General features: G+C 36.4%; 1 protein-coding gene and 1 long non-coding RNA gene across 2 annotated transcripts; one reads left to right on the forward strand and one right to left on the reverse strand.

Moving 5' to 3' along the window:
- Positions 1-1,381: 1,381 nt before the first annotated feature.
- On the reverse strand, positions 1,382-2,519 carry LOC145116063 (deSI-like protein At4g17486). The gene is made up of 3 exons (XM_079052428.1): positions 2,316-2,519; positions 1,880-2,167; positions 1,382-1,730 (listed from the first exon to the last, which is right to left on the reverse strand). Exons 1-3 carry the CDS (start codon positions 2,449-2,451, stop codon positions 1,444-1,446), a joined length of 711 nt encoding a protein of 236 aa, XP_078908554.1. The 5' UTR covers positions 2,452-2,519; the 3' UTR covers positions 1,382-1,443.
- Positions 2,520-5,309: 2,790 nt separating this feature from the next.
- On the forward strand, positions 5,310-6,213 carry LOC145116552 (uncharacterized). Its single transcript, XR_013712170.1, has 2 exons — positions 5,310-5,560; positions 5,726-6,213. It is a non-coding gene; the product is annotated as an uncharacterized LOC145116552 (long non-coding RNA).
- The last annotated feature ends 8,526 nt before the right edge of the window (positions 6,214-14,739 follow it).

Genomic DNA, 14,739 nt, shown 5'->3' on the forward strand with positions numbered 1-14,739 from the left:
TTTTATTCACTTATCTTTGAAAAGCCAAAGATTTAACATTTTTTTTCTTACCTATCATAGATTAATTACAACAAATTTGGGTTTCAGATAAAAAAAAGTCTATTAAACTTACAAAATCCATAAATGGTATCCGATAATAATTTTAAATAAAAAACAGATAAGAAGTCAAACACAACAACAGATGAAAAATATTAGATGTGGAAAAAAAAACCAAATGTTGCTTATTCATTTTCCATCCACTTTAGATCCATATTAAGCATATTTTATTTCTATTTATTCGGGTAATGATATACATTATTACATTTTGATGCATTAACTGCATTGGATTTTATAAAATAGATTAAAAAAACTTTATGCTATAAAGATTAGATTAGAATGTTACAATAAAAGAAAATATTTTATCATTTTGTATTTTCATGTTGAATGTTATATTTTAATATGTCTGGTGCATTTCATTATTATTTTAAATAAACTGAATACATTCTCAATTTGAATTTTAAAATTCATTAAATAAGCAAATCAATAATTCGATTATTAACCTATACAAAGAAGTGTTTGCAGATTTTTAAATTCTTTTAGTTCAATTTTGAATATTATTGTTTTAAATTTTTAGTGCAACTATGTATTTATAATAGCAATCATATAGTATATGAGAGTATTCTTTAATCCTTCCTTAGTCTTCATTATTAAGCATCGAATGTTTTCCTTATTAAATGTTTATGTACATCATTTTACTTACAAAAATATTTTTTTTCAACATTATACTTCAAATTTGTACTATTTTCATGCAATACTTTTAAGTCTTATTTATTAAAGTATAATATCATTCTATATCGACAATCATACTTCAATTTAGTATATTGTGAATTTTTAAAATTTTCTTATTTTGTCAATCTACTTTCATTGTCTGTCTTATAAACTCGTGGTTTCCATAGGTTTCTAACCTAGTAAATAACAGGAAAAATAGACATTGTTACTTCATATAATAGGTTTACATCCAAAGTAACACACTAACTGTTTATTCATGCAGAAAAATGATAATGACAAACAAACATGTAATTCTAATTCTTAAACTTACGCATAGTGATGATTATTATTTGGCATATTGCACGTAGCACTAAATTTCTTATGGGATTATCATATTAGGATTTATGATTGATTCCATACAAATAGTTAAAGATTGATAAAAGAAATTAGTCATGGAATGTGACTGAAAAATGATATAATTTTCACAACGTCAAATGAAAAATTGTTGATATACTTTAACTGCTTGGTCCTAATATACTTTGCCTACTTATCTACATTTAGATGGAAAAACGTCTGAACATGGAAAAAATTGATTCCGGAAGCAATGATTCATATATAAAATATCCAATTTTTTTTTAAAAAACAATTAGAAACACAAACGAGATAGATTAAAGTGATAAAAAAATACTAATGAAGCTAAGGTGATGCGTGAGAAGAAAAACAAAAATTAAGAATCATAGGTGAAGATGGAGGTAGAGAAGCTTTACTTCTATGACTTCTGCTCCGATCAACAACAGGATATAATGGCAATGATGATTTCTCAGACGACAATGAAGAATTCGAAGACGAAGCCGCGTACCTTCCGTTTCCAGATCGGCTTCTGTGATTCTTGCTAATTTCTCCTTCATTATGCACTTTGTTAGCCTTGATTCCGACTTTAATCGAATTTACGCTCGCCGGAATTATACAGCTGCACAACGAACCTGAATATTTCACCGGCAAAAAAACAGAGTTCGGAGCATAAACGAGGGATTCACGATTTTATAACCACCGCTAATGCAAAAAAACATGTGGAATTCGTATTTGATTTCGGTTTTTGTAGAATGTAGATTCCAACGATAGTACGGCGTACCTATCTTCGCGAGACGATTAATCCAACTTGGAATCGTGTTTCCGGTGAGTCTAACACACGCATCATTGCAGAAGTGGTTGCAATTTCTGGCGATGAGATTATATGAATTTCCTTTGTAGTCTTCAGCAAGCTCTTCCATAACTCCTCTAACCTCCATCCACTTCTTCTCTGTAAATCCTATCAGAATCTGCTTTCTAAATGCAAATCCATGGCCCTGTCTCGGTTCTCCCCCGGAGATTCCAGTCGTCGCATGTTCATGAGATCCAAACGCATATTCCACTCCATGAACTAAAATCACAAAATCAAACAGCAAAAATCAAAAGTACTCTTAACTTCCTAGATTTTCAATCGATCATAAACGAAGAGTCAATAACTTCATTTAGAGGACATCGATGGGAGAGAAGAGGAAACGTGTATCGATAAAAAAAATCCATACCTTGCACGCCGGAGTGATAGACGCCGAGGCCGAGCCAGTAAGCGTAGCTATTCATGGAGGTAAGATCGTAGACATTGAGGAACACCGGTACCAATCCTTCTTTTCCAGGCTTCGCCGATCTCCCTCCACACCGCATTTTCCGTTTCAACAGAAAATCTGAAACTCCTTATATTTATCGCGAATTAATACGTTGTAGAAGCCATAAATATTTCAAAATTTGAAATTATTAAAATAGAATTTGGAGAACTTAAGAGAATAAATTCGCAAGCAAAAGAAAACAAGTGTATAATTGAAGTTAAACTTTCACCCGAAAATATAATTGTTATAAATGACTTTTTATATGTAAAACGTAAAAGGTAGCAGTGTGATTCACATTGATTATCATTTAGATTATATATTTTTAATTCAGAATAATTATATATTTTTTCGTCTTAAAAACAGGAGATATATAAAAAAAACCCAACTAATTTTATATGCATGTCCAGAAAAACCTTATATTATTTTTATATTATTTTTATGTTCATAAAAATCTTTATATTAAGATTTACCATTCAAAAAAAAGAAGGCCTAAATACGAATTTTTAAGAGAAATTGACGACTACAAATCTAATTGTTTGCATTTTTGATTTTTAATACTACACCGATGTTAGTTATGATAAAAATGATTAGTTAAAGAGGAAAAAATCAATCATATAATTCCATATGGAGAAAACAGTAGAACAAAGGTAATCGAAATAAATGTAAATTTTGACATGTTTTCACATACAATCAAAAAAATATAAGAAATATGTATGTTATATCATATTTTTAGCCGGTCATTTCTCCTAAAAATTTATAATTTGATTTTATTTTAAACGTAAATAATAAAATAAGGAGGTTTTTGAACATAAAAATAATATCAGAGGTTTTCTACATATACATGCATAATTAATTGTATTTTTTTTATATATATCCCTTAAAACAGTGTCCTACAATTGGGAACACGTTTGATATCAATATATATATATATATAGCTAGGTTATTTTGTTTCTTACATTTATTGTGTGCTAGAATGCACCAAATATATATATATATATATATATATATATATATATATATATATATATATATATATATATATATATATATAGGTTATTTTGTTTCTTACATTTATTGTGTGCTATAATGCACCAATAGGAATTTAGTAAATTAAATAATTATTTAATTAAATAAATATAGATATTAAATGATTTCCATAATTATATGTATATTAAATGATATCTATAATTATAATTCTCTTTTTATGGAAACTAATTAAATCCGTAATTTATGTCAGCAATAACATTCTTTCAGAATAAATTTGCATCTAGGTTTTTATATATGAGTTCGTATTTTGTTTCAGGAGTCACTCACTTAAAATACAATAAAGTTGCATGGAATATGAAGAACGAGAGTGTATTCTACTAGAATACACTCTCATTCTGCTAGATATGAATTCATTCTGAAAGAATATTATTGTTGACATTAATGAAGAATTTAATTAGTTTCCATAAAAATTAATTATAAGTATGGATAGCATTTAATATACATATAATTAATACTAAATTCTTATTGGTGCATTCTAGCACACAATAGATGTGAGAAACATTTGAACCTACATATATATATATATATATATATATATATATATATATATATATATATATATATATGTGTGTGTGTGTGTGTGTGTGTGTGTGTGTGTGAACAATCAAATGTGCATACATGCACATTTAAAAAAAAAACCGTCAACTTTTTTTATAGCCTAGATACAGTTTAAACACACCATACACACCATTTAATGAATATATTGGTGGTCTTGGTTTTGAAAAATGATGAGCGCATTAGGAGTTTTCGAGTTCTCGCAGATCATTAAGTTCTCAAAATAACTCACCTCCGTGTATATATATATATATATATATATATATATATATATATATATATATATATATATATATATATATATATATAATTCATGATTCAGGTAATTTATATTTTTGCCCCTTAATATGAAAGTTATTGCAAAATTGGTCCCATGGTGGATTAATGAGGAAAACGCATTTGCCTAGTACGCTAGGTGTACTCTTTATACGTTGGGCGTATGTGGCCGAAGGCCAAACCCTAAATTTTAGGGTTTGAACCCTATTTAAACATCCTTAACTCCTAAAACCCCCCTTCATTCACTAGCCTCCATCCCCATCTTCGACCCTGGCTAACCCTAATCTCTTGTGAGGTCATTTTTGACCTTGAGTGTGTATTTTGGTGATCTTGAAGGAGGAAGAAGTGAGTGGAATCATATTGGGAGCTCAAAGACAACCTAGATCCAGAATCACATCATCATTTTGCATCACTTAGAGGTAAAAAACTCTGATCTTGATGAAGTTTGTATATATCTTGTTAGTCATGGATTTGTGTTCATTTTGGTCCCATAATCTTGTTATTATAAGTATCGTTTACTCTAAATCATATGAGTTGTCCTTTAAGACATTTTGGAGTGTTTTGAGTCATAAAAATGTAACATTTGTTGTAACATCCCGTTTAAAATAGAATAATTTAATAATAAACCCGGAAACCCCGAGAAGTAATTTTATTATTATTTTAGATTATTATAGCCCAAAAACAAATAATAATTAGTGGGGTGTTGGTTTCGGGGGTGCCAAATGATATACTTTTGAGTTTGGAGGGTTAAAGAGTAAATATCATACTTATTCTGAGAGGGATTCTTGAAGCCAGGGTAGAAATGGTAATTTATGGATCTTAATTGGGAATAATTTGTAGAGGAGGGGTTGTTTTGTAACTGTTGGACTTATATCGAAAAGAATTATGGGAGCAAGGGTTTAAAGGGTAAATTAAGGATTGGTTTTGAAAGAAAAGGGAGGAGGAGGGACTAATTCCGTCAATTTGGTCCATAGTTTGTATGGAACGGGCATAAAACTGTTCCATTGCCCATGCCCTAACCCTAATAACGCCATCTCCAGCCGCCACCTTCACCATCTCTCCTCTCCAGCCGTCTCCCCTCCATAACCACCGATGCGAGCCATCGACCATCCAACTCGTAGTTGCTTCCATCGCCGACATGGACCACGAACTGTGACGTGTTTTTGTCGTTGCTGTGGACCGCCGAAGACCGTTTGGAGCCGTGAACGCCGACGTCGGAACACCACCCTCATTCCTGCCGCCTGTGATGTCGTGAACAACAAGGGTTCCGCTTGGGTCGCTAGAAAACCGTAAGATGATAGCGGTATCGCTACTGCTGTTGTGTTATCCTTCCTCCGCACTTTCTTCTTCTCTTCTCTCTTCTCCGTTCGACTGCCTCACGCCACCACAGGGGTGGCTGAGATTGGATGCTTTTTCCGTAAGAGCTTGATGTGGTTGATGGAATGTGGGTGTAGGTGTTCATTTGGCCAGAAAAGACCCAAGAAAAAACCACCATGGCTGCCGGCCATGGTGGTTGTCGCAGATGGTGCTGCTGCTGCCGCTTTCCTGCCGCCATCTACCACCACTTGCCCCCTTCAGGTCGCTGATGGGTGTGTTTACGTGGCCAGATCTTGTTGTGTGCATTTTGGGTGTTGCTTCACGTGGGTGGTTGTGCCCTTTTGGCCGGAAACCATGGAAAAACCACCATGGCTACCAACCAAGGTGGTTATCGCCACCTTTCTGTTCTGCCACCACCAACCGCCGCGTGGTGGTGGCTGTGTGTGTGTCTCTATATGTGTGTGTATGTTATATTAGTGTGTGAGTGTGTGATATCGGAATTGTGCTGTAAACTGTAATCGATGTCGGAATGGTAATAGAAACTCAAAAACCACCACTGTAGGGTGGTGGCTATCGCCTCCTACTGCCACCAGCCACTGTGTTGGGTTGCGGTGTGCTCTGTTTTTGTTTTGGACTCGTTTGGGGATGCTTGGACAGAATTGGGCCCAAAGAGACCTTAGTGGACCCAAAGAGACCCTAATGGGCCCAATAAGGCCCAAAGTGACCTAAAAGCCCAACCAATTGACTAATGGGCTAGTATTGGGTTGGAAAACCCTAATTAGGGTTTGGAAAACCCTAATGGCATAAAATCTAATTTGTGGGAATTGATCGGGACACACACGAGAATTATTTAATAAACTTAAAATATTAATTAATGATCAATTGCAAATTAACCTAAAGCAATATTGGACTTAATGAATTAAGTCCTTAGTGGATTAAGTCTTTAATGGGTTAAGTAGGAACACTTAACCCTAATCGTCATTTAATGTGAAAACCGTAATTTCACATGGCCCTTGAGTTGGGCCTTCCTATTGGGCTTTGGGATTGGACTATTGATGGGCTATCCAAGAACAAGTTAATGAACCAAAATAATTAGATGGGATTTAGGATAAGGCCCATGTGAGGACTTGGGCCCAATTTGGAAATTAGGCCATAGATGGGCCATAATTGTGCCTTTATGATTATGTGATATTGGGCCATGGGAATTGGATTGGAATAGTTGGATGGGTCTTAAGGAAAGACCACGTAGAGGTATGGGCCCAATTTGGAAAATTGGGCCATGTGTTGGGCTTTGGCCCATTATTTGACTTTTGGGCTTTTGTAGTGTGAGTTGGACCTTGGGCTTGGAACCCAATTATTAATTGGGTATTGTTTGTGAAACATCCACAAAATTTGAGCCAAATTTAAAACTTTTTAAAACGTTTCAAACCACATGATTAATACAAACTTGTTTTTCAAAATAGTATATTGTCAGAGTATCCCAGAATCAAATCATAAAAACATAAAATGTGAGGAGCGGTACGATCACGCCTTTGCCTTCCCGCGATCATCAGAAGTAGCTGAAACAATAATTGATAAAGGTAAGCTCGAAGGCTTAGTGAGTTACCCCCAAAATACCAACGCTATACTGTCATAATCGTAACATATAAGCAAACAGATACAACATGCATAATGAGCCATCAGTCTGATTGGACCGACTCCCGGTCCTCATTCTATCTGGACCGCTCTCCGAGCCCTCAGCACGTCTGGACCGCCCTCCTCCGGGCCTTCAGCTTATCCGGACCGCTCGCTGGGCCTTCGGCCTGACTAGATTTGTCGGGCCCGGGCCTGCAGTCTACCCGGTCCGCCCAGGGTGTCTTGGCCTACTGCACACAGTAGGACCTACCTTAACCCTTTCCCCAAGTCAACAAACATGTGCACATATATTTAAACAAGTAAACATGCAGATCTAACAGATCACTAACATGGCAACCATCCCATAACCAGGATACCAATCTAACCGATCTCTAGCATAACAACCATCCTAAGCTAGGATGAATCCTAACGTAGCAACCATCCTAAACCAGGATGAAATCTAGCATAGCAATCACATAGCAATCATCCTATACCAGGATGTAATCTAACATAGCAATAACATAACGACCATCCTAACCCAGGATGTAAATCATAAAGGGCCGACCTTGGTGTCGTAGACCCTATTGATATAGTGAGGATAACTCACCTCGCAACTGTCGTCTGAAACTAGAAGGCTCAACTCCCGAATCACCAACACGAACTCCACCACCTATAGTTACCACAAAACCCTTTTTCATAAATTTCCAAATTACCAAAATACCCTCAGAAGTTAACTGGTCAACTCTTGGTTAAAGTCAAAGTCCACAGTCAGAGTCAACAATCCATGTTGACCCGAATCGTCGAGTGTAGTTCACCGACTCGTCGAGTCCTTCCTGAACTCGAGAAGTCGTGAAATCCCTGGTTTGCTCGTCGAGTTCCCTACAACTCGCCGAGCCCACGCGTGTCCAAAGGTTCGAGAGAAACCCTAGCCGACTCGCCGAGTCATTCGACTGACTCGCCGAGTCCAAGGCAATCTTCATCTGACTCGCCGAGTTGTTCATCCAACCCGTCGTGTACATGACTATCTTCATATGACTCGCCGAGTTGTTCATCCAACTTGTCGGGTAGATGACTATCTTCATATGACTCGCCGAGTCCCTTCAGTCCTTCAACCATACAGATGCTTTTTAAGCCATGCAAAGGTTCCAGATTACAGATCCAACCTTCCAAAGCCTGCTTATCACGTAAAGTTGCAAACTTTACGTGCATGCAAAGCTCTAAGGCCCTTAAATGAGAAAACTAAGCTTGCAATGAAGTCTCACACTTGAGGGAAGGCTCATACTAGGCAAGGCTGATGACTTTATGGATCTAGGGGTCAAAGGGAGTCCAGATCTGAAGTTACAAGTTCAGATCTTAGCTCAAACATAAGAAGCCTTTCATAAAACTCTTCCAAAAGAGGTTAAAAGAGAGATGAGCCAAAGAAGCAGCTTAATACCTTCCAGAGAGTGACAACTGAAGAATCTCTTAGCTCCCCACGAGTTCCTAACCTTGATTTCCTTGCTTCCCCAAGTGTTTCCTTCTCCAAAATCCCTCCTCCAAGCTTGAACACACCAAAAGATCACACACACTCGACTTAGGGTTTAAGAGGGACAAGAAGAAGTAAAGGGGAGGCTGGGGGAGGCCAATGATCCTTTAAATAGGGTGCAATACCCCAAAATTTAGGGTTTCATCCGCCAACTCCTACTCGTCGAGTCCCTTTTTGGACTCGGCGAGTAGGTCACTAAAACACGCGAACCAACTCGCTGCTATTCGACGAGTAGGGCAACCAACTCGTCGAGTAGACCTTGAAAACAAGAAAATTCTTATATTAATTCCATACCTGAGAATCGGGGCTTTACAGTTTGATGTTGACAGTTCGGGGATCTGTCAACCAGCAACTGGAGTTTTATCTGTGGGACTTCACCAGTGTCAGGTGAGTTATCCTCGCTATACTAAAGGGTATAAGGCACCAAGGCCGGCCCATTGGATTTGATATCCTAGTAGTTATTGATATGTTGAGTTTGAGTTAGTGATGTATGCCAGTTGATATGCTAGTTGGGTAGATCTGTAGGATTACCTGTGATACTGTATGATTATCTGTATGTGCATTAGTTATGTTATATGTCGACATGTTATGTGGGTTGGGTTGAGGTTGTACTGCTCCGTGCGGTAGCCAACAAGCCCTAGAGTATTCCAGATATGAGTTGAGGGCCGGACAAGGCATGTCAGACTCATACTGAGGACTCGGGAGCATTCCAGATACGAGCTAACGGTCGGGTAGGGCATTCTAGACTCGTACTGTGGGCTCGCTGGCAATCTAGATGTGAGCTGTGGGCCCGGAAGGCAATCCAGACTCACACTGTGGGCCCAGGGGTAATCCAGTCTGTAAAGTTGTGAACCCATTGCATGCTCTTCAGTTTGTTATGTTATGATATTGCTGACATGGTTATATGGATTATATGTGTATCGATATTTTGGGGGTAACTCACTAAGCTTTGTGCTTACGGTTTCAGTTTATTGTTTCAGGTGCTTCAGATGACTTGGCAAGGCGAAGGCGTGACCGTACACCTCCTCGTGTTTTGGACTTATGGTTTCTGGGATACTCTGATATGAAACTATTTTGAAAACATTTTGTAATAACTAATGGGTTTTGAATTGTTTAAAAAGTTTTAAATTGGCTTGAATTTTACGGGTGTTACATTGGTCCTTAGTTTCCTTCCCTACATGGGCTATGAGGTCTTAATGAGTTAAGAAGTTAGGGTTTTTAGTATTGGGTACTTTATAGCCATGCAAGATCATAAAGTTGGAAGCTTTATGATTAAGAACATCATTTGAGGACTAAATCTGGGTTTTGAACAAAGTGTCTAAATGGATTAAACACTTATTATAAAAGGAATATAGCAGACGTCTACACTGGGCGTACCTAATGGTACGCTGCGCGTACATGGTCAACTTCCTATAACTCGGTCAAGGTGTAATATGTCGCGCGTATAATCTGAGTACGTTGGGCGTACTCGGTTGAGTTGACTCGGTTGCCCCCTTTCACTCTTGACTTTGACTAAGTTTGATATAAGGGTATTTTGGGTATTTTGAGCTGTAGTCTGAGATTTTTTCACTGGTTATCGTGAAAGTGATCGGTAGAGTTCGTAATCAGAGCAACTTTTTATTTAGTTATTTCATCAGACTGTGAGGTAAGTTTTCCTCACTGTACTTGTGGGTCGAAGGCGTCAATGACGACCCACTAGGTTATGTATCCTGGTATATAGGATGTCGTTATGAAGTGGTGATATGTTAGATCTGTACACTAATATGTAGGATGTTGCTATGCGGTAGTGATCTGTAGATCTGCCTGTTTTCCTGTTGACTGGTTATCTGTGTATCTATTGCATATGTCGACATCGTACGTGTTAGGATCGCTACTATCCCAACCATGCTCAACATAGAAGAACAATGAGGTTCCATTTTCTAAAACAAATTAGTGATAAAAGGGATTACCCATTGCCTTATATGCTAGCATCAAGTTTCTTATTTGACCAATGTGGGATTGGGTTTGCACCCCAACAATCCTCCCCTCAAACCCAAGTTTCGCTCTTGGCCTCCCCTAAACGACTGTTCATCAGATCCAATCCTTTTTTTTCATACCACCGATATTCTTAGGACACGCTCACCTGACCTGCGTCATCAAGAAGACTTTAGATACAAGGCTTCAGTATCAACTTCGTTGGACCGGGAATTATCGGGGATTGCGCCACATGTGCCGAACACATCTTCCGGGCTACGACCGTAGCTTTGATACCACTTGTTAGGATCGCTACTAGCCCAACCATGCTCAACATAGAAGAACAGTGAGGTTCCATTTTCTAAAACCAATTTGTTATAGAAGAGATTACCCATTTCCTTATATGCTAGCATCAAGTTTCTTATTTTACCAATTTGGGATCGGGTTTGCACCCCAACAGTACGGTTTTGGGTTGAGGCTTTACTACTACGTGTGTGGGCCAACAAATCGGGGGTATTCCAGCTCGATGGCTGTGGACCCGAGGGTATACCAGTTTGATGATTGATTAGACCCGTTTCATATTGGCATTCCGGTATGATGACTGATTGGGCTGAGGCATTCCAGTTCGATAACTATTTGGGCCGGGGGTAATCCAACCCGATGGCTATGGGCCCGAGGGTATTCCAGTCTGATGACTGATTGAATCTAGCATGCATGATTGTATATGTTCTGATTGTGTATGGTACTTTGGGGGAACTCACTAAGCTTTGGCATACAATTTTCAGTTTTATGTTTCTGGTACTTCAGATGGTAGGGGGAAAGCCAAGACGTGATCGTGCACATCCTTCCGGTTTTATGATTTGGATTTTGGGATACTCTGATTTGTGATTATTTCTTTTGAGAACAATGTTTTGTAAACAATTATGATTTTTCGTTGGATTTTTAAAGACAAAAATTTTACCTTGATTTTTGGGATGTTAATATATATATATATATATATATATATATATATATATATATATATATATATATATATATATATATATTACAATATTGTCAGATATACATTTTAAACTCGGTTTATCACTTTATCCTAAGTTTTAAGGAATCCTTATTGAATATAAATGCCCTATCTAGTCTTTATCTTAATTTAAAAGGTATTGATCATCACCTATAAATACCTAAGAAAAGATATAAAACATGTTAGTTTCCCAATCCTCTAAATTCTCTTATTGCATACGATCATTACTGGCTTAATCATCGCATTCTGTGGTTCTGAACCGAGAATATGACTAACCGATTTGTTTCAAGTGATGTCGAAGCCAAGATTAGAGCTACCTTCCAGCCTCAAACACATCAAGATCCTGGTATTCATCAATAAGTATCAACCGATGAAAACTTATGATATATCGTTGTTTAATATAAAAGGACTAAAGTACATTTTTAGAAACGAATAATGATATGCCAACCACATGTGATTTAGGGTCGATTTCTTTCTTTGGTTCTGCATTCGGGATGAAGCATGGATGATAAGACGATGAGTTTATGAGATATATATATATATATATATATATATATATATATATATATATATATATATATATATATATATATATATATATATATATATATATATATATATATATGTCCAGGTTCATTTGAGACCATGCTAATTTTGTGAGACCGTGAGACCAAATCTAAAAATAATTTTAAAATGTAAAATAAAAGGAAAAATCCAAAAATTCTTTTTTTAATTATTATTTTCGGAACTTTATTTACCTTAAAAAAATAATAAAAAAATAAAAAAAATGAAAAAAATTACCGTTTTTTTTGAAAAATACGTGAAATATTCTAATAGAATATTACACTGTACATATTTTAATATGATTTTTAGAATGTTTAGAATATTCTACTAGATTTGCAAGATATGTAGAATATTCTAAATATTCTACTAAAATATATAAAAAAATGTATTTTTTTTGTATTTATTTTTTATTTTTTTTGGTATTTTTTTTATTTTTTTTTGGAAAATATATATTCCGAAAATAATATTGGAAAAAAAAATTTCGAAAATTTTCAATTATTTTGCATTTTAAAAATGTTTTTGTTTTATCTAATAAATGAGTGACTAGGATTGCGTCTCACGGTCTCACAAAATTAGGCCGTCTCACATGAACCTAACCCTATATATATATATATATATATATATATATATATATATATATATATATATATATATATATATATATATATATATATATATGGAAAGATGGTGACAGAAGAAGAACGGAGAAAGACAGTTGGGGAAGAGGGGTAATTGTATGGGTGAGCGCGATGCGGTTATTGGCCAAAACCTCACCGCTAACCGCAAATGCGGTTAATCCATTTTAAAAAACGATTAGTGCGGTTATTTTTACGGTGAGGTTGTGCGTTTATTTTTGCGGTGCAATTTTTTTTTTTTTTTACATTTGTGGTTTGGTTATTAACCGCATGGATTGGGTGTGGTTATTCTGTGTGGTTTTTAACCGCACTTAACCATTTATGATTTTGCATGACTCGTTTGAAAAATTAAGATTTTTTAAACGGTTTTAATAGTTCAAACATGTTAATAATAATAAAAAAACATAAGGTATAAGACAATTAACTTAAATCACAAACAATTAATATCTTAAAAACGTCAAATCATTAGTAATTAGCAATAAATATCTTTAAATTGTCAAATTTCAACATTTTAATATACTAATAATTAATAAAAAAATGTATATAATATCATGATATATGCGGTGCGGAGCGGTTTTTTGAAAATTAATAACCGCACCGCACCACAAATTTGCGGTTTTTGAAAAACAGAAAACCTCACAATCAGTTTGTGCGGTTTTTTCGGTTGTTTTTACTTGTGGTGCTATTTTTGCTCACCTCTAGGTAATGGTGTCAATGGTGTTGACGATGATTGTAACACCCAAAAATTCAAGCCGATTTAAAACTTTTAAAAACATTTCAACCCATTACAAATCATTACAACTTTGTTTTCAAAATGTATAATATCAGAGTTTTTCCCAGAAACATAAATAACACATGAGGAGCTGTACGATCACGCCTTCGCCTTGTCGCGATCCCCTGATGTACCTGAAACAATAAACTGAAACTGTAAGCCCGAGAGCTTAGTGAGTTCCCCCAAAATACCCATACCCACATCCATACACATATAATCATAAACAACATACTATGGGTCCAGTCAACCATCGGGTTGGAATACCCCAGGCCCTCAACCATCCGGTTGGAATGCCAACACACTATGGGTCCAATCATCCTCGGGATGGAATACCCCAGGCCCACAACCAACATGTTGGAATGACCACACACTACGAGTACAATCATCCTCGGGATGGAATACTCACGGCCCACAACCTACAGGTTGGAATGCCCAGGTCTATTGGCCTTCGCACAGAGCAGATAAGCCTCAACCGCTAAACAAACATGTGCACATATAACAGATAATCATATAACAGTCTATAGACAATACTTGATCTAACGGATCATACCACATAGCACATAACACCATCCTATCTACCAGGATGCCGATCTAACAGATCATACCACATATCATACAATATTATCCTACCCTCTAGGATACCAATCTAACAGATCATACTAGCATAACATAACCATATAACAATCCAAAGGGCCGGCCTTGGTGCCTTAGACCCTTGAGTATTGTGAGGAAAACTCACCTCGCAACTGTCGTCTGAAACTAGAAGGCTCAACTCCCGGATCACCAACACGAAATCCCCCCACCTATAGTTGCCATAAAACCCTTTTTCATAAGTTTCCAAATTACCAAAATACCCTCAGAAGTCAACTGGTCAACTCTTGGTCAAAGTCAAAGTCCACAGTCAAAGTCAACAGTCCATGTTGACTCGACTCGTCGAGTCCTTCCTGAACTCGAGAAGTCGTGAAATCCTTGGTTGGCTCGTCGAGTTCCCCTTTAACTCGCCGAGTTCATACGTATCCAAAGATTGGGAAAAACCCTAGCCGACTCGCCGAGTCAGTCGACTGACT

Source organism: Lactuca virosa, chromosome 5 (genome assembly GCF_052849685.1).
Source record: "Lactuca virosa cultivar CGN04683 chromosome 5, Lactuca_virosa_CGN04683_v6, whole genome shotgun sequence".
In the NCBI taxonomy this organism is placed as follows: Eukaryota; Viridiplantae; Streptophyta; class Magnoliopsida; order Asterales; family Asteraceae; genus Lactuca; species Lactuca virosa.

What these genes read in the sequence shown, in the direction of transcription:
- LOC145116063 (XM_079052428.1), bottom strand. Translation starts at nt 2,451, where the DNA reads ATGCGGTGTGGAGGGAGATCGGCGAAGCCTGGAAAAGAAGGATTGGTA. An exon ending in CTATCACTCCGGCGTGCAAG is followed by an intron (nt 2,168 to 2,315) that starts GTATGGATTTTT and finishes TTGTGATTTTAG; the next exon opens with TTCATGGAGTGGAATATGCG. An exon ending in TAATCGTCTCGCGAAGATAG is followed by an intron (nt 1,731 to 1,879) that starts GTACGCCGTACT and finishes TGAAATATTCAG; the next exon opens with GTTCGTTGTGCAGCTGTATA.